At 42.3% G+C, this 25,503-nt stretch overlaps 1 protein-coding gene across 4 annotated transcripts in view; it reads left to right on the top strand.

Moving 5' to 3' along the window:
- snap91a (synaptosome associated protein 91a) overlaps positions 1–25,503 on the top strand; it is a 41,317-nt gene that overhangs the window by 5,238 nt on the left and 10,576 nt on the right. For 3 of the 4 annotated variants that reach the window (XM_035435434.1, XM_035435433.1, XM_035435431.1), the window contains exons 2-17: positions 9,339–9,481; positions 12,389–12,464; positions 13,048–13,150; positions 14,506–14,599; positions 15,203–15,314; positions 15,873–15,979; positions 16,138–16,179; positions 18,937–18,998; positions 19,285–19,290; positions 20,458–20,470; positions 20,674–20,780; positions 20,907–21,007; positions 22,074–22,088; positions 22,383–22,643; positions 23,027–23,125; positions 24,814–25,020. In XM_035435434.1, coding sequence (XP_035291325.1) covers positions 9,339–9,481; positions 12,389–12,464; positions 13,048–13,150; positions 14,506–14,599; positions 15,203–15,314; positions 15,873–15,979; positions 16,138–16,179; positions 18,937–18,998; positions 19,285–19,290; positions 20,458–20,470; positions 20,674–20,780; positions 20,907–21,007; positions 22,074–22,088; positions 22,383–22,643; positions 23,027–23,125; positions 24,814–25,020 — 1,548 coding nt within the window. The remainder of the gene's footprint in view (positions 1–9,338; positions 9,482–12,388; positions 12,465–13,047; positions 13,151–14,505; positions 14,600–15,202; positions 15,315–15,872; positions 15,980–16,137; positions 16,180–18,936; positions 18,999–19,284; positions 19,291–20,457; positions 20,471–20,673; positions 20,781–20,906; positions 21,008–22,073; positions 22,089–22,382; positions 22,644–23,026; positions 23,126–24,813; positions 25,021–25,503) is intronic. The other variant, XM_035435432.1, reaches the window with a different exon arrangement.

Here is a 25,503-nt window from a genome sequence, read left to right as displayed (position 1 = left end):
GAACTGCCACATCCTGACTAAATCTTGGGTCCCTTAATTGTCTCTTTACTCCTGTCTAACCCTCTAGTCTAGACAGTATAACTGCTTCTTCATATTAATAGTAGTTAATTCAATGACATATTTGTACCAGTACCCTTTGTTTAAACAACTTAATTGGACAATATTTTGTTGTTTATTAGCCTATTTGTGTCCTGGCAAAAATGCAGGCTATCAATAGCCAATTCAATAATACAGGTGTATGGAACAGCAGTTATTGTAGCACTCTTTCACAAAACAAGTGAAATTATTTGAAAATTGTGTTTTCACTGAATAGATAAACAAATACATGTCTTTTACTGTTTAAAATTCACATGCATAATTCTGGTAGACATACATCAGGAAAATAATGGTTACTGGGCTGTTGCCATGTTAGGGCTCAACATACTCCATCAGCTTTCTAAACTCTGCTTCCTCCATTTATGTTTTAAAATATTTCCCCAAATCTATATATAGTCAATTATCACATCTGACCAGGTAAACCCATTCAAGGACCCCTGGTAGTCTTTAGAACCCTGTGTTAAAAACGCAGGATCTAAGACAATGAACTCCCATCAATTTGTTAGTGATGGCTTTTCCTCGTACTTTAGACTTCTCTTGATTGCTTTGGTTTATGAAGACAGAGTCAAGCTGGTGGGTTTGTCCTTCATTATTACTTACTGTGGTTTTCAAAAACCTGTTGTACTATGCTATATGTTGTACTTTTAAATGGCTGATCAAATTTGATGTATGTTATTTGTTAAGCCAATGTTCCAAGATGTTTGCAGTGTGTTAATAATACTTCTTTATCAAAATGTGGAGAGTTTTGGAGTTCTCGCCTTGTGCTTTATTCAGCCTTGCTAGAATTTACATGAAAGTCCCATATCCACTTAAGCTAAGATGAAATCAAGGAAAAGAAAGAAAGCAGATTCTGGAGCTCGCTTCACTTAATCATTTAACTGAAGGAGGCAGCAAACTTGCCATGCAAGTAGGCCTACCACATCACAGTGGGCGAGCATTGATTAGCTGATGGTTTGCTCCAAAATGTTGTGAGAGAGAGAAAAAAACCATTAACAAAGAATGTGCTTTTTTCTTGTCTCCATCTGTGTTCATAGTTTTCCCGTATTGTGAATGTTACTTCAAATTCAGTAGTGAGAACTGTGAAACAGAGCCCAAAGTTAGCTACCTAGCGACAGTATGTTGGCAACATTTAGGCTACCTTGTAATTTATTGTTTTACTGTAAGTCACATAAAATGTGTGTTAACATTCATTTCTGTTTGAATATATTTTATTATTTTAGCATTCTGTAGCCTAAATGGCATTGGCCTAATTGTTAGGCCTACATGTACAGGGTTTTCTTAATTTACCTTGGTTTTGGTAATTTGATTGTAAGGCACAGATAGGTTCATTTCTATGTGTCAACTGTGGTTTTAACCCCACTGACAATTTTTTTTGGATTGACAGTAGCTAGGCCTACGGTAGGCTATCAACAAAACCTGCGGGGCATGGTGTGGGCTAGTATACATCATGGACCCACCTCCTTTTCTTCCATTGTTAATAGGCTGTCATTCCATTCAAATCTGAACATGTTGTGAACAGATGAAAGGAAGGATGAGGGATCGTTTGTCCCGAATCCCCTCCCCCTGTTCCATACTGAAACCCCACCAACCCCCCATCCAGGACATGTTTCTCCCTCTGCCTGTGGTAGTAGAACACAACTGAGATAAATATTGTGTTCAGTCACTCTGGACTGGGAATTACAGTGTGAGTCATGGTGGACATGGTGAAAGGGGGCCTGTTCTGTCTGTCATTCTCTCTCATTTCAGCGGTGTGTTGTGTGTGTGTGTGTGTGAGAGACGGGGGGGGGGGGGGGGGGGGGGGGTTCAGATGTTGTGCTTCCTATCAGCCTTTCATTTTTTATGCTGGTCTTTAGGAAATATACAGTCACCTCTGAGATCTGAATCTCTGATAGATCTGAGATGCAGCACATGTAGATGTAGCTCTTCTGATGAGTGGATATAACTCATTCCACATATTGGGCTGGGGACAAGGGGATCAAAAAGGCTAAAGCTGTCTGAATGTAATTGCATTTCAGCTTGACAGATGTGGAGAGAAAGAGAGTGACAGAGAATCAAACTGAAAGAAAGATGAGGAGAGAGGGTGGGAGATAAAGAGGGGGAGAGAGTACAGATGTAGAAATTTGTTATATCAATTATATTTTACTGTCTTTACGTTTAATGTTAATGAAAATGTATTGGAGGTTCAATCATTCTTTTGGCATGCTGATGCATTGGTGAAGCCTTTAAATTAAAGGCAGCACATTGGACCTCTCCCTCCTTCATATAGGATCTCTCTCTCTCTGCAGTAGAGCTGATTGCTCTACGAGCATGTGCTGCAGTGGTAATGTCACAGTTGGGTATCCTGGAGAACCCAAAACTGCTGGTAGTGTGACATCAAGGCTAGGAGGGGCCAAGCTGTCAGCCAATCAGGAGGAGGGGTGTAACGTCACAACGCAGAACTGTGTAATTCTGTGCATCACAACGAGGAGAGCTCAGGCTTTGACCAATCACTGCTGTGTATGTGTGTGAAGCTGTGACTGTACAAGCAGAATCCTTCAGCAGTGGCTCAGTGAGGTCTGCTCTCAGTCTGTGGAGGGCACTGTGCCCTTGAAGTGTGAGCAGTTAACAGTGACAATTAACGTTAACCAGGTTCGATGTATATGTTAATAGTGATAAATAAAACCAACTAGCTTCAATGCCAATAGCTGTGGGTAAGCAGGTGCTGTACTGTACTCTGTGTGATCTGGGATTGCCCAAGATGGAGACTGATTTGTGCTGGAAGGGGGGAGGGGAGAGGTGAGGGAAGCAGTAGAAACAGTGGAACCCTCTGGCTTATGCACTAGTGCACACATACATGCCAGCACACTGATGTGTGAGAATGTGCACACAAAGACACATGAGGACAAGCATGCACACACACACACACACACACATGCACGCACACACACACACGCACACACACATGCAGACACACACACTTTGTATTCAGAGATAAATGGTTGGATTATGGCACTAGAGAGGTCATCTCAGACACACGGAAAGGGTAAATCTCTACCTGGCTGTGTCATTAATATCATTAATAATGTAGAATTGCTTTATTATCAATATGTCTCTCTGCTGTTCTTAAAGAGATACTGCTGGTGCACTACAATAAGGCTGTTCACGAAAGGGAAATGTTTTGATCTGGGTGTGTGTGCCTGTGTGTGTTTGTGTGTGTGCACGTGTGCATGTGCATGCTTGGGTGTGTATGTGTGTGTCTGTGTGTGTGTGTGTGTGTGCGTGTGTTTGCACGTGTGTGTGTATATGTGCATGCTTGGGTGTGTATGTGTGTTTGTGTGTGTGTATGTGTGTTTGTGTGTGTGTGTCTGTGTGTGTGTGTGTGTGTGTGTGTGTGTGGGTGTGTGTGCGCGTGTGTCTTTGTATGGGGTTTGGAACACAATCCGAAGGATCAATAAGGTTTCGTATTTTTAATTCCCTGAACGAGCAGTAGGATTCATGAACAGTATGAAAGCGCAAACCAGTGAAACTCATTTTTACAAATGAGCATAACTGTTTCTGACTAGATAAAAGCATCATTTCCATTTCTTCCTTTAAAACACATTTTTAAGCCCCAGTTTGTTCTTTCTTATTGGTCCTTGATATTTCATATTTGTTTTATTATTATCATAATGCTTCTGATTTTCTAATGATATAATTTTAAATGATAAATGAACGATCATTTTGATCACTATTTTATATTTATGAGTATGTTATTTCTCTCATTTTAACAGTTCTGAAAAACAATTAGAAAATTTTATTAGAAAAACGTTATTATTATTATTATTATTATTATTATTATTATTATTATTATTACTGGAATGAGGAAATCCTTGCCCTGGTGTGGCGCTTTCTGGGACCTCTGGGATTTCTGCCCCTGGGATTGTGGGTGTTTTTTCTGCTTTCCTGCTTCAGGGAAAAACCTGTAAAAAAAAAACATATAAATGAGACCTCATGCTCCCTCCGGGTGTCATTCATCAGTGATCACATCACAAATGGCTTCAATTTATTAATTTAATCAACATAAGCATGGTTTAATATACTACAGTGTAAATGTGTGAAATGTGTATGTGTGGGGGCAGGGAGCCCTTGATGAGTCATTCCTTGTGGTGGGTTAGCCTCATGTCAGGCTGTGAGGGATGATAGCGTATTCTCTGTTAGCATCTCTGGTCATGCACAGATGCGTCCTCAGGCACCCAGGTGTGGATGTGTGGCCACTGGAACAATAAAACTTTACTGTCTTTATATGCTGCTAAATGTGTGTTCATATAATACATTCTGCTGTTCTGATGACTGCCATATAGTTTCAGTTTTATTTTCTGCTTATGATGCAGTTCTACTGTCATTCTAGGGGTTATTGTGCATGTGGTACAGGTGTAATGTGTGCATTTTATAGAGTACAGCATCAGTATGAACATGAAAGTGTGTTTTTATTGATGCAAAGGGGTTTTTGTGGCTGTGATCCAGCTTGGTGTGGCACTGTGGGTCAGAAGGCCTGTTTCTATGCAAAACCTTTTTATGTAATGTCAGGTGGCTGTCTAACAATAGCTAAATTAGTTAGCCGGCTAGTAGCTGCAGTTATACTGTAGCTATAGTAATATTTTGGATTAAATAACTCCTTTAGAATGAATGTACTCTGACACTCAGCAGAACCTCTTCTTAACACCCTCCTATTATGCTCTCAAATGGCAGTGAAAGGGAGACTGATGATATTTGCAAATGACAAGTTTTCTCACAAATTCATTCTTAGTAGCAATCATGCTATCCCTGCAATTAATTTGGGTAGGTCAGGTTAAGGCCTGCCAGACTTTACACGGCAGAGAGAAGTTGCTAACCGCTCCGCGTGTTCCTGTGTGTATGTGTGTGAGTGTGTGTGTGTGTGTTTGTGCATGTGAGGGGTTGGCGGGGGGTGAGGGGTGTGGTACACGCTGTGGCAACACCACCCGCTCTCATCAGTTAAAGGCAGACAGATGACCTTTTCTGTAGTAACACAACATTTCTGTGACTTAAGGAACAAAGAGAAAAATTTGAATAGCACTGGTCAACTTCAGGAAGGAAAATGATCTGTATACAGCTTATTATCTGTGCATTTTGAATATAGTTTCCATGTTTGGATAGACCCTGCATGAGAAAAAACTTTTTGGAAACTAAATAATTGGCCCTGGATGCCATTTTATGAAGGAAGTGAGTGTTGCCATGGAAACCAGACTCTCTCTCATTCTCTCACTCTCTGTATATTTCTCCCTCTTAAACCTTAGCAATAGTTCTACTTAGTAGTACTATTTTAAAATATCCCATCTCTCTGTGTATTTTGCAGGTCTTGAGGCATAGAACAGCTTTAATTATCTCTCACTCTTTTGTAAGTGGCTTTGGCTAAAAGTATCTGTGAAATGTCAAAATTTTAAATAGGCAATTAACAGAATAAACTGCCTGACTCTTGCAGTAGCATCTTGCTGAATCACTGGGTTCCAGTATGTGGATGTACTCCACACATGATATTGGATGCTGGCTGCGCCAATGTAGACAGTGGTTGGCAGGCATGTAGGGTGGCAAGTCATCTGTAGTCGCACCCAAGAAAGGAGGGTGGAGAATGAAGTGAAACCAAATGAACAGTGACATTAGAACAATAACACGGGTCTACAACCACAACTGGGCATGTTAAATAGGGAAAATTTGAGAGAAGGAATTGGGGTTAAAACATACATGATCCATATTTTGTGTCATACAGGTGTGCATTCTGAAATATTATTTTCACATAATTTTCAGCAAAGACTGATTAAGGTTTTCAGTGTTATTTTATGTTTGGCTTAGTCAACAACAGGAATAGCAGATACTTTACAAATGCATGCATGATAGCAGCAACAGTAACAGCGATAGCATCAGTAGAATTGGAAGCAGCTGTTATCACAGTAGTATTAGCAGCTTCAGCAGTAGAGGTGCCTGTAGCAGTAGCACTAATATCCACTGAAGTAAGGGTAATGGAAGTATAAGCAACAGTGGTCACGTTAATTCAGGATTCTGTGTTTTTTACTCAGAAAAAAGCGCCAAATTCAGGAAAAGAAATACTATGTTCTATAAATGCAGATATTCTGAGGTCTTTCTTTTAGGATTACAATGGCAATGACCCAGACTGTTCAAAATAGAGTAATTATTTTGAATCATAACAAAATAATTACTCTTGTTCCTTGAGCCAGTCGTATATTGGTGTCTGCATTTGTGTTGTTCATTGATCATGATGTTTACACAGCAGCCTAAAGCATTGCATGATTCAAAGAGAAAGCTCTAGCTACCTTAGTCAACATGTAAATAAAATAGAAATCGCTCCTAGGTTTTTTACAAATATATATTATTAGCCTGTGTAGCAAAAATTTGTTTTGATCAGAATGCCTAAACATTATTTGTAGTTTATTTAATCCAGCTAATCCCGCTATTTCAACCTGCTTCTGTTACAACTGTCATTGTAAAATTATGAACAATATACATTTCTTTTTTTAGTGTGAGTTGGCATATCATGGCAAAAATAGTTGTTTTTATCAGAATGAAAGTGAGTTGGTGTAAAACACAGATTTTGAAATTCCATAGGCTACCACTGAGCAATAGATTTAGTAGCAGCTGCACCAGTAGGCCTAGTACTGTTATAGTGGTAGCTGTAATAGTATTAATGTTTGATAGGTTGCAGTATTAATAGCAATATTATTGCAATATAAATAGCAGTAATAACTGGATCAGTATACCAGCAATGACACTTTAAAATATGGCTGCACCAGTACCAATAATAGCTGCAGTGGTGCTGTAGTATAGATAGCACTGACATCAGCAATAGTACTCTGATAGAGGTAGCAGGAATAGCTGCGGCATTATCAGTAGCAGTAATGCTTTATGCCTTTTCACTGTGCTGATGCAGTGGTGGCGGTCCCTCTGCCCCTTAGTATGGCATTCTGCTCTATTTTTAAAGCTGCAACACCTGAGGCACCATCGTGCAACAGAGCGTGCGAGAGAAGGGTATTGTGGGTATGACATCATCATGTCCTTTCATGTTGGAATCCTGCAGCATATAATGGCACAATCCTACTCTGAGCGCTCAGCCAGTCACAGCCAGCGTTATTCTTCCTATTGTAAACTGTGGGCGTGGAGGGAAAATAAACCAAACAAACACACATACACATACAAACACACCCGCACACACACACACACACGCACACACACAATGTGCACTCACATTGCACAGCTCTGCTGTTGTTCTCTGAAGGGGTTCATTTTTCAAGCTCTTCTTTGTGTCATTTCCCAGTCCTATTTCATGGTGTTTCGTATGAAACTCATTCTGGAAGAGAGATTAAATGCAGTATAAATTCCCAGTTGTTCATGTCTGCTGCCTGTTCCTTGGGTTTAGGTTGAATTGTGAATGAAGAGATTGCATAGAGATATTGGCTGTCTGAAAGGAGCAGACCTATCAGAGCCCAAAGACAGTTCCAGTTTTAGGAAGAGCAAGAGAACACACTGGAGAGGTGCCTGTGTTATTGACCAGGGTCTCTAAGGGCATGCCCACACCTCTCTAACACACAAAGGCACACAGACGTCATATGGGGCACATGGGCATATATATATATATATATATATATATATAATAGACCCATGTTTCATTACCACAAGCTGTGCTGGAAGAATGAGAGCACAGGCTGTAATCAGCCATGCAAGGTGAGAGAGAAAACCGGTGGTGAAAAATGGTGAAAAATCAAGCCCTGAGGAAATACAGCATCTGATATCAAGGGCTTAGAAACGACACTGCGCGTGTGCATGCGAGTGTCTGTACGTAACTCAGTATTCATATCCATGAGTGTTCTGTGACTTGTGGTCTTGTAGCTTCATGCTGTTTTAATCATTCAGAGAGGAAGCCGGGTGGGCATCCCTCGGGGTCTGAACCTGTCTGAGGCTCATGTGGGTATGGCTGCTGTTTGCAGTTCTACAGTATAAAGGCTCTGTGTGTTTGCAAGGCTTTATGGTTTTCTTTCATGCTTCCGTTTCTACGTTTGTGCATGGGTGCGTTATTGTGTGTCTTAGTATGCGTTTTTGAGTGTGATTTTGTGAAGGTGTATCTGCTCTGTGTGTGTGTGTGTGCATGCAGCTCTAGGCAGGAGGCATACTGATTCATTACCCCTCCTGCCAGGACTACCCCCACCCTCGCACACATACCAGCAGGCTCCAGATCACTCAAGACTCAAAACTGTGATTCACTGTCTGTGCTGATTACAGAATAATAATTATGTAAAAAGTATCATATGCTGTCTTGTATGCTAAGTAGATTGGGTCCTTATCAAAGAGAAGCTGTGTAAGTTAGACATCCTACTGAAATGCCAACTGGACCCCCATGTAATTCACATTATGAAATGTTAAGTAAGATATAAGTGGTCTTGGCTGCTGGCTTTTTTTCCCCTATTCCGCATGCAGGTAGCCCCAACATTCTCCAGAGCTCACAGGCTTCTGGGTACATTGTGATTTGAGTCTCAGTATAGGAGGGATAACCGTATCTCTCAAACACAATTTAAGGATTTATGCTTCTCCAAACAAAGAAAATACCACTCTTTTTCATCACTGATAAAAACAGTGTGTTGATAAAAGCACAGAGGTTTGTTTTGCCTAGTCTTATTTGGCAGCTTTATTACAATTTGTTAGGACTCTGTACAGTTTGACCCAGTTCTGAAACAGTTCTGACCAGGTCTCCTCTGTGGAGGTTAGGGGCCTTCCTACAGAACTATGGCCAAAAGGCAAGACATAAGGCACTGGCGGGGGGGCTTCAGTGGTTGGATCAGGTCTGTAGAATGAAGATTGAGAAGGAGATGTCTGTTGCCAACAATTGGGTGTAACGTTGTCAGGATTGAAGTTGCTACTTGCACAATGTTCAAACCTCTCCTGTTATTCCTGCTACTCTTGAAGAGCATTCTTTTGATTGCCTGGCACACCAGACCATGTGGTGCAAGTGCACTACATGGGCTGGGTACTGGGTAGGCTGTTTTTCTCTCTCTCATTGAACAGACATAATTCACACAGAATTTCAGTGAATGTGCTGATTGGTTGACACATAACAGTTTTTGCTAGTAGCATTTATTGGTTAACTAGTAACCAGGCCAAGTAAATCAGACAAATACATGATGGGACATTCTTCATTTAAAATGTACAAATGGTGTCATTGGGAAGGTTTGTAACTGTTGCATCTCTTCCTTCTCTTCCAGACCTCATCCAGGCGACCAATGAAACCAATGTGAACATCCCGCAGATGGCTGACACACTGTTTGAGAGGGCAACCAATGCCAGCTGGGTGGTGGTGTTCAAGGCCCTGGTCACCACACATCACATGATGGTCCATGGAAATGAGGTGAGAGGGCTGATTTGAAAACAAATTAGCTTGTAGTGCATGTCGCCTAGAGAAGGGATATCTAATAATTCTGCTTTGGGGTCATAGGGTCTGCCTGCTGACTCTTTAACCTGACTATTGTCAACTCACTTCACCTGGTTTCTTGAGTCTCTGACCTCCAAGACCAGGGTTAGGGATCCCTGCTCCATCATAGCCAAGATGGTCAGCTACTGTTTTCATTCTCTCTTCTCTATTTTTTATGCAGCAATTAGGTAAAGAGTCATTCATAATCAGATGATTTGGTGTTTGCATTGCGGATATTCAGAAAGCTTCTCCCCTTTTTAGAATTTCATGATTTGGACATTTAAGATGGACATTTCAGTTTCATCCCTTTTGATCCCGCTTGGTGGCAGTTTAATCTTTTTAAGGTAGCTTTTCATTTAAGGAGACCAAATAAAGTGAAAAATATAAAGACATGCCCAAGGACAGAACATGCATTGCCATGTCCCTTCATGAATGTTCATAAGATGTATCAAAGCCAGGTCAAGTTGGAGCAGTACCATTTGCAGCTTGGTGCGCCAGTGTGAGTGATTTGAATTGAATGTAGGCAGCTGCAAATGTGGTGTGGTATGTGTGAATTTAGGCCGGTTGTAGACAAGGTTAGCAGCAGCATTCTGGACCTGTTGCAGTGGGCTGATGGCACAGGCCAGTATGCTGGCCAGCCAGGCGATGCAAGACATGGTCTAGGCTGCAGGTCCAGACAAGAAATTACAAGGGCTTGGACATGTGCAGCTGTGTAGCCTCTTGAGTGATGAAGCAGTGGATTCTCCTGACATTGTGAAGGGAGAACCTGCATGACCAGGTGGTTGCTGTAGTGTGTCCCAAGAAGCTCAGCTGGTCATCGGGGTCTTAGCTGAGTGGGAGGAAAACAATACAGAGCTGTTGACCGTCATGAATTCATGGGGATCCTTTTGAGCCATGGACTCCTCAGGTTGAGCTCTAGGTGATGGTTGGACATGTCAGCCAGGCATGCATACAGTGCCTTCAGAAAGTATTCACCCCCTTTGAACCTTTTCACTATTTTTCCTGTAACACATTCAAATTTTAATGCATTTAAACATTTACCCATTTTCCAACACAGTGAATTAAGTACATTTATGATGCAAAAAATATATTTAAAAATGTCTCATTTACAAACAAATAATTCTCATCCCCCCACCCCCCTCAGTGCAAGTGTCGGTAATTTGTAGATAGGCTTGTGGCAGCAATTATGTCTCTGAGTCTTCTCAGTTTTGTCTGCATGAGTTTTGCATTTTCAGATTTTGGAATTTTTGTCCATCTCTCCATGCAAATTTACTACCAGTTTGGGTTTGTATAACCCTCTCCAGCTCCTAAGAACCTAATCTCAAATTTCCACAGGCATTTTCTAGGTCACTGCATGACTGATCATATCTGCTGTTTCAATTGTGAGACCAAACTCCATTTGTTATATTTATTTTGCAATCATTCAATTGAATATAGCTGGAAAAACTACACAGACGGACCTCATTAACATATTTAGTGTGATATCTCAAGAAAATGGAATAAACCTGGACCAATTTAGGCTGTCAATGCACAGGGGTATCTACGTATCAGTGAAGACATTTTCAAGGTTTTATTTTTAATATTTTTCAGAAATAATCTAAATGCTTTGTTTAATTTGACATTATATTATCATTATACATTATGTATATAAGAGTAGAAAATAGATGATAAGGAAAGCAAGAGAAACTGAAAGATTGAAATCATCAGGCCTTTTCCTCCTCATGCTTTCTGAGTTGGATCTATCTGTGCATATGCTGTCAGTTCGCCAGGGACCATGAGTGGACTGATGAGCTGGCTTGCTGGAACAGAGGCAGTCAAATGAGGAGGAGAGATAGGAGTGGTGAATGGAGAGTGGAAAATGATTCAGCTGAGGGGAGGGGATGAGAGAACAGGGCAGTGGGAGATAGAGATAACAGGGTAGATGTGCAGGTGGGAGGAGGGCTTAAGGACAGGAGAGAGGTGCAGAGAGCATAAATAGTGGTGGTTGTAAATGTGAAGCGGTGATACCGTGGGGCTGGTAGTGGTGCAGCTCCTGGTAAAGACAAGGTGGAGGTAGAGGACTGTGAGCTGGAGGCTGAAGTCACAGTGAACCAGAACAGAAACATTCATTAGGGGGTGAAAAGGAGGCCGATGCCCCCACCTCTGCCTGTGGGTGTGGGAGTGTGAAAATACTAGAGGTGGAGGATTGGGCAGCAGGAGTGGCTGCGTTATGTGGTGTGACCCACATTGTGGAGAGAGCCAAGAAGTGGAAGGAAAGCATGGAGGCCTGGGCTGAGATGAAGTCCACCTTCTGGACTGCTGATTGGTAGTTAGAGAGATGACCTGCTACTACAAGATTCAGAGCCAAGGGTGAAGACAGGTGGACCAGGTTATGTAACATAACGCAGTGTAACAAAACATAACGTGATATAATGACAAGAATAGGCTATTCAGCCCAACAATGCTCACCATTTTCCTAACTAACTTATACCTAGTGCTCTGATTACCTACAGACTAGATAGTATTTAACACGGTATCAGGCCTGGTCTTGACAACCCCCAAAGTTTTTTTGCTTCTACTACATTACCTGGTTGGCTATTCCACACAGTGACTACTCTCTGCATGGAAAAATGCTTCCTGTATATGATGTATGATGAGGTTGTGTCATTAAATCAGACAACATAATAATGCAAAGCTGGCAAGCAATTGAAATAAACTGCTGTATTTCTATTGCCTGCAATTTTGCATACGACTCATTCTTCTTTTATGAAACGTGTAAGAGAGACAGAGTGCCAGCGTATTCCGGGTTCACAGCAATGTTCTTTAAAAAATTGGAAAATTCTTCTGGGTTATTTATTTCTACAGAGGTTCATCCAATATCTGGCCTCCAGGAACACACTCTTCAACCTCAGCAATTTCTTGGACAAGACAGGCTCCCATGGTGAGTGTTGGGGGAGACCCTTTCCCCAGTTTTCAATGAGAGATACATCAGGAAATGTTCAGGCAGACACATAGGCACACATTTTTAAATATAATCCAGTGGCAAAGCTGCACAACACACTGGGGAGAAATACCAGGATGTGTCTAAATTTTCACATCATTATATTAGCTAGTCTACTGATTTTGCCTGTCAATCAATAATTTAATCAATTAAAATGAAACATCTTCCTAAAGGAATTATTTGCCATGTAGTGCATTACAGAAAAGAAAGGAATTTGTTCTGCTGACTGATAACGCCCTGGGATATGAATAGAGGCCAATAAAATTTCCAGAAATTAAGCCATCATGGGAATTTTTTGAATCTATTAATTCAATTTCAATTCATGAACTGAATTGACTGAGGTGTAATGTTAGCGCAAACCAAATAACCTCCCCTGTATGATACAGTAAATACTTGTCTCCTTGGTTTCCCTAGCACCTTTACCTGTATCAGCGAATAGCACTGACACCTTTACCTGAATGTGTGTTGAAGCGGATGTGCGATGGTATGGCTCTGAGCCGACTGTGCATGAATTGTGTTCCAGGCTACGACATGTCAACCTTCATCAGACGCTACAGTCGCTACCTGAACGAGAAGGCATTTGCGTATCGACAGATGGCCTTCGACTTCGCTCGGGTGAAGAAGGGGTGCGTCAGAGGGAAAGGGCTTCTGAGGGCTTATGCTACTGAGTGGAAGCAATCATGCTGTAACTGCGCTATGAGAAACAGGGCATAAAATATGTGTGTCATATACAAGGGAGTGTAAATGAGCCTTTGCCCAGATAGGCAGCTGCCACAGGTGACAGACTTGACTCACAGTCAGTCCTGACAACAGTTGTTTTGGTATTCAGTGTGGCTCTGCACTGTCTGTGCTGCGATGAGGGTTTCATTTCAGCTCCGCTTGTGATAGAGTGTTCCTTTCAAAGTAGCGGCTTCAGCCTCCTAAATAGCACAGAGCTGAATCGCTACATCACTGCAGCCCCGCGGCTACTGTCTCTCTGCAGTCTGCTAGGGCCGCTGCCACTGCAGACAGAGCAATCCTGACAGCACACTTATTTCATCCTGAGCACACGGCGACTGAATGCACTCTAGCCCCATGCTAAGAGAGCACTAATTGCATTATATATAAAAAAAATATTATGCACTCAAGACTCAGTTAGTGTGTGGTCAGGTTGATGGTAGTGTGTGACTGAGATGAGATTGGCGTGTACTCAGGATGAATCGCAATTCTGTATCCCAGTTGCACACAAATGTCAATATGGTTTACTTCGATTTAACCACTGACATGTGCCACAGTTATTTCCCAGCACCTAACTGGCTATTGGATTTAATGTGGTTCTTTTCTCTTCTGTTTTCACTTTCGTTTTTACCAATATAGAATTTAACTTGAGCCATTTATCAAGATATTTCAAAATAAGGATGTAAGGAACATCACTGTCATCCACAAATTCAGTATTGACAGCACAGTGACTTATAACTGCTGCAGCATAGGTATTTAACAACTTGACTGGGCTTTTAACACTATGGATAGGGGAGCCCCTTTCTTTAAATGAAAAAACCTCCTTTTTCTGCTTTTGCTTTGGTGTGATAGCACACCCAGCAACCTTAACCTCTCCATCATTTTGATACAAATCTTTGGCCAGCCTGCTAACTCCAGCTCCAGCCTTCTGTTGATCAATACTGTACCTGCTAGCCCATAAAAGAAGACTGGCAGTTTTCTCACTAGGTGCTGACTGTAGAGTGTACCCGCTCTCCCCATGGTCAGAATAGAACTAAAGATACAAGCTGATAACTCTTGACATCTCTAAGGCTAGCAAGCATAGCCACAATGAGCATTATTGTTAAATTGTCCCTTTGTGATGTTGCCACCCTGGCTGTTTTAGCATTGGGGGCGACTGCCAAGTCTGCAGAGTAGATACATTGACCCTGTCCACACTGAACACATTTTCCACGCTGAGTGACGGTTCCACAGTGATGTGGCTGCTGTCTCTGCTGTGTCACAGTGCTGACGGGGTGATGAGGACGATGAGCACAGAGAAGCTCTTGAAGGGCATGCCAACTCTCCAGGGCCAGATCGACGCTTTGCTGGAGTTTGATGTGAGTACGAGCAGTAAACTCACCTGAGCGATGTTCTGCTGGAGTTTTACGGGGCTTCATGCAATAAACTCACCTGGAAGTCGCTCTGCTGGAGTTTAATGTCAGTATGAGCACTGAACTCACCTGAGCGTTGTTCTGCCGGAGTTTGATGTACGTATGAAGGGGCCAGTAAAAGCCAACAGGTCCTGGAGTCGTAGTCCAGTAGAGGCTTCTATTAATCTTCACTTCAGATTCATTGGATTACCAGCAATGGCTGAGTGAAGAAATCAATTTTGCCTGCAGGCATTATGAGTCAGTTTAATAAATATCACAAGCCAACACAGGGGGCACAAGTCAGCGTTAAAGTGACAAGCACCAGGAGGGAGTGTGTTGCGATGTGTTTATTGGTTCAGCTATGATTGTACATGTGTATTTTCGCATTCAGTGCATTCGTTTTTTAAATAATATGACAATAAAATGACAAAAAAATTATATTTTGTATTTTGTTAGCAAGTTTAGGACTGAAGGGTTATGGTATATTTAATTTTTAATGGTTCATCTTTCTATTTCTCTCTCCCTCTCTTTCTCTCCTTCATTTTTTCCTCTACTTTCTACTGTTGACAGGTTCATCCTAATGAACTTATAAATGGAGTGATCAATGCAGCGTTTCTCCTGCTTTTCAAGGACCTCATTAAGTTGTTTGCCTGCTATAACGATGGGATTATTAATTTACTAGGCATGACTTTTCTGTATATTTTATACTTTTTTAGATGTCATTGAATGTAGTCTATTTCCCTGAGAAAGGTTATACCCCCTTATTTTTTGTTTTAAACATCAACAAGTCTATTGTTGATCTTTACTTCCATGTTTAGATGTCATTGAATGTAGTCTATTTCCCTGAGAAAGGTTATACCCCCTTATTTTTTGTTTTAAACATCAACAAGTCTATTGTTGATCTTTACTTCCATGTTTAGATGTCATTGAATGTAGTCTATTTCCCTGAGAAAGGTTATACCCCCTTATTTTTTGTTTTAAACATCAACAAGTCTATTGTTGATCTTTACTTCATGTTTAGAAAAATCATGTTTTTCAATCATATTTGGACCCCCTGATTATGAAATGATTCTGGCATCTTTGCCCCTGTTCATTTGCATGAATTCCACTGTTCCACTGTGACTAGTTGATTTAATATTCTCTGCCAGTAACATGTAGTAAACTGCTTATTTATATAGTGAAAGCTCCTGCCAAAAACTCAGCGTAAAATAATACTTAGATGTTTTCCTGTTTTTTATAGAGAAATTTTTTGAAATGAAGAAAGGACAGTGCAGGGATGCACTTGAGATCTACAAGAGATTCCTAACACGAATGACCAGGGTGTCCGAATTCCTAAAAATAGCCGAGGTACTGGAAAGTACTCACTGTAGAGCAGATGTTCTCCTGCCCTCCAGTTCAATACAGTGAACCTTATTTGACCTGATACATATTTCACTCTGTTTCTGGACATTACAGTGTTAAACTCTGTAATGTCCTCATTCATCCTTTCTCCTTGTTTTTTACAGCAAATAGGGATTGACAAGAATGATATTCCTGAACTTACTCAGGTAAGTCCCTTGTTCAAATGGTCCATCAAACCACTATCGTTGTCTTACCATTGGGGGGAGGGGGGGTAGAACATGCTCTGTATTCCTCTAACACCGCATGTCAGTGTTCAGTGTTGTTTGACGTGGGTGGTGCATGCATTGTGGGCTTAGTCTACAACTCCAAGAAATCCTTGCTAACAGCATTTCTGGCCAATCACACTGTACTCTCCTGCCTGTCCTGGCCAATCACTGATGTCCAAGGCAGAGTTGACAGGTCATCTCTCTTTCACATTGTTCTTCCGTCTGGGGGGCAGGAATCCCATCTCGCCATTCTGTCCTTCATGCCCCGCCCTCCACCTGCTCCCCCCACCTCTCTCTGTGGTGATTTACAGAATTGCCCCCCTCTGTTTTCACTTCCAGAGGTGCAGATTGATCTCACAGGCTGAGCGTGTGAGTAGTACAGAGCATACAGAGCGTTTGGGGGGGCAACGCGAAGGAGAAACGAGACTTGAGTTTCCCAACCAAGCGCTAAACAAGCTGCTCTCAGACACCGCACTGTAGCAGAGCTGGATGCGACTGAAAGATGCGATCGGAAAGTCAGAGACCGGCTGGGTTATTCTGCTGCTAAGATCTGGACCACAGACTAATTGGTTCAACCATCTTGAATCTTAGTTTACTGGAATGTAGATATAGAGTTTCCATAATGTTAAAAACACACTTAAAGAGCTGAAGGTCTAAACCCTAGGTTTTCAACAGGGGGTCCCCTGGGATCGTTGAAGGTGCTGTAGGGGGTGCCTGGCCAGCTGGGACGTGATAGAATAGATAGAATTCCCCCTACTCCCCCAACCCCCCGGTTCGCAACTGCAGTCTGACCTCCCCCCACCCCTGGTTCGCGATCGCAACCTGCCCCCCCCACCCCCCCCCCCCCCCTCCCCCCCAACAGTCCATGTGTGAAATGCCCCCCTCCCCCTTGAGCCTGGGTGGGGGGGGTCCCTGTCTCAGGAATGGGTGAAAACCCCTGGTCAAAATGAATGCCTGTCAATGTCATTCACAGCTTGTCATGCAGATGAGGCGCTGTGTTTGTGATTGACATTGTGGAAGCTCTATGGGTATTGCTATTTTTTTCCGATCCTGGCAGCCGAAGTGAGCTCATGATTTGCACAAAAGCATGCACAGGATGTTCCCCAACACGAGCAACACCAATGGCTTCATCAAAACAGGGAGCAGATGCTGGGGGTCGGACATGCTGGGGAAGTGTGCATGGGTCTACTGCAAATGTGAGCACGGTGTGTTGGGGGGGAGGGGGGGGGGGGGGTGTTGAGAACTTCCAAAGGAGTGGGCCAAACCAGAAGCATCAAACTCATTGGGAGTTTGGAAATGGGAATATGGGTGGGGTTCATTGCTTGACAATCGATTCCTGCGCACGAAAGTGATGGGGTATAGCATAATCAGAATGGAAAAAGACATTTATATACTTCATTAGGTTTGATCAGCGCTACTCAACTCTGCAGCCTTTTCCTCCAAACATGCACTACACCACCTGATTTCACTAATTATTTTACCTCCTTCGTTCAGGAAGTCAGCCCTGGGTTGAGTGAGTAGCCCTGGGTTCAGAGTGTGGCGGACATGGATTGAGCATGACAGATGACAGGTGGTGTTAAGGGGTTACAGGCATTTTTGGGGGGATGACAGGTATGGGTAGAGACGATGTGAGGGATTTGGGAGTGGCTGGTGTTGGTAGAGTGATGAGGGGGGATGTGGTGAGTGTGGCTATCTTTCCATTTCAGGATGCAAACTGCAAAATGACGTTGTATGTTGAAATTCTTTCCTTTTAGATGGATCTTGTCTTCGCAAATGTAGCATTAAACGAAATAAAAATAAATTGAATGAGAAATTTGAGAAGTTGTAGCTTGTGCATTACGACATAAAATTCTGGAGCGACTGGTTCTTGTCCAGGTGGACTATTAACAATTATTACAAGACAAAAATATTGCTGTTAGATCTCTGTGGTTGAATCATCTGTCCATGGGTGATGTGAGGATCTTTAGTGTCCTTGGTTTCCTTCACAACGAGCCGTCAGTTAACACACTGGTGGGAGACTAACAAGTTTTAACATGGGAGAGGTTTTGCAGAAAATCAAAGCAAACTGGAAATTGTCAGCTGTGACATAGTGGAATATTTACCTAATGATGCTCATTGTTCTTTGATCATGAGTACTGTTTGGCCAATGAGACTTGTCGTTCTTTCATCACAAGTAGCGTTTGGCCTATGAGACACTTGCTGCGGTCTGTTGTGCCTGTTCTGAGCATGCTGTAGTGCATTGTGGATTGTGCTGGCCTGTTTATTGGCAGGGTTTGATTTTTAATACTGTACATCAGCATGAGCATGCCTGATTGTCGAGTGCAATACAGAAATCATTCAAAGGACTGACACGATGCCTGACATATATATATAGACATATATATAGATATATTTCTGTGATTATGTTTTAGTTTCGTTTTCCTAGTTTGTTTCCATTACCACTGGCCTTCTGTACAGACCTCATGTAATCTTTCTTTGTCTCATGATTCACTGGCCTCACCTACACATGTGGCTCCTGTGTTTCTGACTTCTTGACCTGTGACTTTGGTTTCTGACATGGGATTCCTCTGTGTTCTGATGTCTACATTGACCTTTCAAAATTGGACCCCTGTGTGTTTCTCACATCTATGATGAGCTCTGATGTGCACATTTCTGACTCCTGCATTAACATATGCTCTCTGTATTTCTGACATATAGGCCCCTGAGAGTCTCCTGGAATCCTTGGAGACACACCTGAACACACTTGAGGGGAAAAAAGGGTAAGTTGAGGCTTTATCTGATTTATAAACTAGTACCACATTTACACCCAGTCCTCACAATAGTGGTCCAATCTATTGCTCAGAATCTAACCTGGAGTAGCTACACAGACCTTATAGTTGCAATGGGTGTGACTATATCAAGAAAATAGCTTTGTTTGACTGCATTAAAATGAATATTTCATTAGTGGGATATACCTGTAGGTGTCACATCTTTTAGATACTCCAAAGCATGCTATGAGCATGCTAATTTTGCTCTTTTCTGTTCTGCCTTAATGGAAAAAAACAGTGAAGGGTGAGTATTTTGCTGTTCTCCTGTACTGATGTGTATATCCCTTTGTGATACAGTATTACCACAAACTTAAAGGCATACTATGCAGGATTTATTTCCTTCCTTCGCTCCCGTGTTTACAATCAAAAACATTTCCTTTTCCCTCTGTTCTCAACCCTGCCTACACCCCCACGATCATAAAGCTAACGCACCAACAAAGACATTTTTCTCTGGCTAGCTATGTGTGTAATTTTATAATATCATATTGCAGACTGCTGGAATGTCTCTTTCAATAATACAGCAATAGTTGCATTCATGCCTGTAGTCTGTAGATTCATATAAGTATGCCAAAATGCTCAACCCGACATATCCGATAGCAAAAACCCCCACTTGCTGTCATATGCTGCAAAGCTAGAGGGTAGCTAGCTTTAGCTCAGTGGTGATAGAATGGCCCTATTCTAGCCACTGCTTGCACAACACCAGCAGGGTTCAGTCTGATCTAGCCTGCCAGGAAGCATGGCAAAATTTTGTAACATAAGCATGCATATGCACAAACACATAAATGAATTGTCTCTTTTGCTTTTATTTATATTTGCATTTTTAAATAGTCTAGCTCAGTGTATCCATTGCTACTGAATAATATGCCTTATTTCAGAGAAAAGCATGTGGCCCACAAAGAAAAAAGGGCCAAAGTCTCAAATGCTTTTAGAATAACAAATATAGGCAGACAAGCCAGGAATGGGAAGAAGTGAACTAGGACACAGATTGCCTGTGCATCATATATATGCCTTAGCATGGTTATTTTATAATATTTCCAATGTGAAAATCCTACATAGTATGTCTTTAAGGTTCCTTTTGTGATCTTTTAACCCATCTTGAACTTAAGGTTTGGGAATTCACCTCAAATGTGCTGTGAATCCCATCATCCCACAAAATGTAATAGTGTCATGCCTGCAAAACCTGAACCCATAATATTTTGTTACTAATAAGAAAATTAATTTATAGTGGGTAACTATAACTGCATGCAACGATAGTCAGATAGTTACTGTGGTAATGTGCAATGTTGTTATCAAAGCAGTTTAGTCTTTGGCATGGATTCTTCATCCCAGAACTTTTAGTCTCATGATACAAAATGCCTGTTATGTGATGTTTTATTTGAGTGATTCTGACTTTCTATAACTCTGTTTTTAGGTCACCGACCAAGGTGAGGAACTATTGTCTGTTCTATTTCTATTGTTAGTTTCCATTTTGTACACCTTGGCTTTTTTCCATTGTATTTTAATATGAAATGTAGTTTAATTGCAATCAAAGGAGCCCATTTGAATATACTGTAAATTAATTACTATGAACAGACTTATTGCCAATCGTCCACAGATGGTTTGACTTCTGGATATCTCCTTATGACAGGGGTCTCCTTCAAATAATGGCACACCATCCAGCACTCCAGCCAAGACCTCCGACTCCACCTCTCCCCCTGCCGAATCTGCTCCCCTGTCTGCCGGGGCTGCTTCCAAGTACGTAACCATTTCCTGTCCTGCCTCCACCCTCACTTCCTGCTGAAAGACTGTTGTGGTGAATCCCTTTGATAAATGAAATTTAAAAGTTTTACTCTCTCTCTCTCTCCCCCCGCCCCCTCACAGTGCTCTGTCAAATGACCTGTTGGATCTTGACCTCCTGTCATCTGCCCCCCAGCCAGCAGGGGCAGCAGCTGCAGCTGCCCCACCCACATCCTCCTGGGGAGGTAATTTCCTCTGTTGTCCTTTTTGCTGAGTTCCATTCCAGCCCCTCCCTCTTTCCTAGCGGCCACGCACTGTGAGGCTCTAGTGATTGCATTCTCAGTGCTGGCAGGGTCTGAAGGACTATGGGATTTACACCTGACTCTTATCTGCACCTGCTGCCCTTCTCTGTATCTCTTTTCTAAATGACAGCCTACTGCAGTACTGAAGCAAAACAAGGGAATTTCTCCTAGGAGATCTGTGTTACTTCTGGTATTTGGTGATCTATTTGGGTTACAAAGTACACTACATTGACAAAAAAACAGTATGTGGACACCTGATAGCCAAAATCTCATCCAAAATGGGCATTGATATGGAGTCAGTCCACCCTTGGTAGCTATAACAACCTCCATTCTTCTGGGAAGGCTTTATACTAGATGTTGGAGCATTGCTACAGGGATTTGCCTCCAGTCAGCCAGAAGGTTAGACACTGATTGGGCGATTAGGCCTGGCTCACAGTTGGCTTTCCAATAGATCCCAAAGGTGTTGGATGGGCGTGAGACCTGTATGCAGGCCAGTCAAGTTCTTCCATGCCATTCTTGACAAAGCCATTTCTATATGGACCTCGCTGTGTGCCTGTGGGCATTGTCATGCTGAAAAGGGCCTTCCCCGAACTGTTGGGGAAGCACAGAATCATCTAGAATGTCATTGTATGCTGTAGCATTAAGATTGGCCTTCACTGAAACTAAGGGGCCTAGACCAAACCCTGAAAAACAGCCCCAGACCTAGGGCTGTCCAGATACTTTTGGTCATATAGTTCATTTTCTTTAAGGCTAATGATATATTTTGGCATGTCTGACCGCTTGTAACTTTTTATCTACATGTTTCTAATACGTACATGGTCTCTCTCAATTCACTTCAAATTCTAAAAGATTTATTGACAGGAAATACATTTTTGAATATTGCCAAAGTATACATATTAACACAGATTAATAATCGGCCACCACTATATGCAGTAAGTAGGTTAATGTAATATCACAATTATCACTCTCTTGCCCTCTCATACTCTTTTCCTTTCTGTTTCTTTCACAGATCTCCTCGGGGAAGGTGAGTAGCTTCGATTGAAGGATGGCAGTACTTCTTTCTACCTGCAGGAGTGTGCCTGAGCTGTGCAGTTCATATTCTGCTCTGGCAGATTCTATTGTCTCTACATTGTCTGGTCTCAGCAGACTCTCTCTCACCCTCACCCTCACTCTCACCCTCACCCTCACCCTCACCCTCACTATCGCTCTCTCTCTCTCTCTCTCTCTCTCTCTCTCTCACCCTCTCTCTCTGTTTTTCATTTCTGCTTGTCTGTTTTACTGGGCTGAATTTAATGAGGACTGGCGTGCTCACCTGCAGATTCCCTGACTGCTCCTGCAGCGCCCGCTAGCACCTGCGAGGCCCTTCTGTCAGAACCAGCCCTCACTGCAGACTCCGCCCCCGCTCCAGCCGCTGCCACAGCCAGCGCTGCTCCCGCTGCCACGGCAACTGCTGCTCCGCCGGCTGCTGAGGCCACGCCTGCTTCTGCAGTTTCCGCCACCCCCACCCCCGCTCCTGCACCAGCAGCCTTGCCTGTCCCCTCCGCGGCCTCAGCCCCCTCAGACGTGGATCTCTTCGGAGGTCAGTGGATTTTCCAGAATGTTCCAGGATAAACAGGGAGAAGCCACCTATTGGTTGGGAATGCCAGGCTGTGTGTTGCTTGGGATCAGACTTAATAGGCATGTGTCTATAATTTCTACTGCTGCCAATTTGAGTGGGGATAGAGAGAAGCCTCATCCAATTACTGAGTTTAGCCATCTGACCATCTATGTACAATCTGTTGCTGTTTTATATTAGCCTTTCCTTTGCGTATTCTGTTGGGTACACTGAATGAAACACATTTGACTTTAACCATTTTACTCAGGATTTAGTTGCATGGGGCAGTTCTTTCCCTCCTCTTCATTCCTTTTTTCACTGTTCAGTTTTTACTGTTTTTGTCTGCCCTCTTTCCTCTGGTACCCCAGATGCATTTGCAGCTTCTCCAGGCGACGGCCCAGCTACCGGTGAGGATGGGACACCAGCTGCCGCGCCCACACCTGCTGCTGATGCATGTGGTGGTAGTGGTGAGTGATGAGACTTTCCACTGGACAGAGGGGGGAGAGGGTGTGTATGTGTGTTACTGCAAGAAGGGTGCGTGTGTGTGTGTGTGAGTGAATGTGTGTGTGTGTGTGTGTGTGTGTGCAGAATAAGAATTGCTATTGTTCAAATTATGGTGGAAGTTCATTTTGACTGTCTTATCTTAGAAGCGATGTTCTTTTTATGAAATCTGGATGAAGTGTGAATTTGCATTGCTCATAGATGTGAATGTGGAGCCCTGGTGGATACAGTGGCGTACAAGTGTATCCTAAATAGCAGTGTATCCTATTTAAAATATTTTTAATCTTCTATATTAACTAATCTGCACCAACACTGCTGGTATGCTGGTTTTGGCGATTTTTTAGAAAACATATTTTGACAGTTTATTTTTCATGCATAGTGTCTTAAATGCTACAGTGAAATCAAATAACAGCATATACATCAATAACTTGTTAGAAAATAATGGTTGTTTGCTTTAATACAATGTAAAAAGTTATCTGCTTCCTTCGGCATGTAATCACTATCAATGGAGGGAAATGCATGATCGTCCGTGTGGATTTTAGGGTGGGGTTCTCTTTTTTCATCGACAACATGAACTAATATTTAGTGGAATTCGTATTGTAAAACGAATATATTGTATGCATTTACTCATATATATTGTTATGGGATGCAACATTTAATAAACCATGTACTCTCAAAACGCTATACGTGCCAAAACGACGCAGTTTTAAACCTAGTGGCCCTGTGGTATCAAAATTCCATTGCAGGTGGGGACTCAAATCGACCAGGCTCATGTCCCCTTTGAATAGAATTTAATTTCACCAATACAAAATCCCTTTTGGGGTTATTTTGAATAAGATTACGAGCGCCATTTTTTTTGGGTGCCATTTCGCTTCTGAAATGGCTGTAGAATTCTAAGTGCCTCAGGACGCTGGAAACTGTAATGTTTTTAGAACACCAAAATATATGAACATATGAATAAATAATAACCAATTAACATCTAAAACATTTCACAGTGAGTTTTTCTTGTAATAAAATGTGTAATAATGTCTTCAATGTGGTTAGATTTTTTTAATGTCCTCATTGATTTTGGTGAAGTGTTAACTGCAGGCACAAATGCTTGGAAACAGTCAAATTAGCATAATAATATCTGACTTTGAAAGTAAATCTGTCAGTGCACTTTTGAAATGATTTAATAGCTTTATTTACTATAATTTTGTATACTTCCTTGTTAAATGACCTGTCAAATTGAGCCCCCATGCCAATTTTGTTTTATGTTTGTGTGTGGAATGCACGTTGTGATTACATTGCGGGTAGAACATTCAACCTCCCTACCAGTGCTAGCAAAGCTTGTGTGAGCAGCTGTAAACAGTGGCCCCCTGTGGTCTATGTATGTAACGACCAGGGGTATAAGCTGCCCCATGTGGTTGCTTGCATCACAGCAGTTACTGTGTATCTCCAGTTTTCCTGCTGCTGCAGTATCGAGGTTAATCTCTTTCATAGATTTAATCTACTGTAACGGTTTACCTCTCTGTCTCTCTCTCTCTCTATCTTTCTGTTTCTTTAGTTCAAGTTTCTTGGAGATGTTAGGCTGTTTTCATTTTAATTCACTGTTTGTTGCATAATGCCCTCCTTTTCCCCTTCTCTGCTCAACTTACAAACCCCTCCCCTCAAGACCCCTTTGCCCCATCCGAAGGCAGTGCAGATGTTGCCCAAGAGCTGGACCTCTTTGCGATGAAGCCCGCAGAGACCAGTGCCACCGTAGTAACCCCCACCTCCAGCGCCCCGCCAACCATCGCCCCCCCAGCAGCAGCCCCCGCCACTCCTGCACCTCCCTCCGCCAGCTCGGCTGCCGCCGCTCCATCACTAGATATCTTTGGCGGTAAATGTATTGTCTCATTAAAATCTCTCAGCCCTGCACTGTGATGACACCTGCTCAATCCCACATATTTACAGATGGGTGACAAAAGGAAAAACCAACATAAAGTGTCTTAATAAGGAGTTGTGCCACCATGAGCCGCCAGAACAGCTTCAATGCACCTTTGCATGGAGTCTTAATATCTCTGGAACTCTACTGGAGGGATGGAACACCATTCTTCCAAAAGCTATTCCCTTATTTGGTGTTTTGATGATGGTGGTGGAAAGCACTGTCTAACACGTCGACCTAAAATCTCCCATAGGTGTTCAATTGGGTTGAGGTCTGGTGACTGCGAAGGCCAGAGCATATGACTCACATTATTTTCATATTCATCAAACCATTCAGTGACCCCTCGTGCCTTGTGGATGGAGGCATTGTCATCCTAGAAGAGACAACTCCCATCAGGATAGAAATGTTTCATCATAGGATAAAGGCGATCACTCAGAA

Source organism: Anguilla anguilla, chromosome 1 (genome assembly GCF_013347855.1).
Source record: "Anguilla anguilla isolate fAngAng1 chromosome 1, fAngAng1.pri, whole genome shotgun sequence".
NCBI classification, from domain to species: domain Eukaryota; kingdom Metazoa; phylum Chordata; class Actinopteri; order Anguilliformes; family Anguillidae; genus Anguilla; species Anguilla anguilla.
This window is presented reverse-complemented; position numbering and strand designations above follow the sequence as displayed.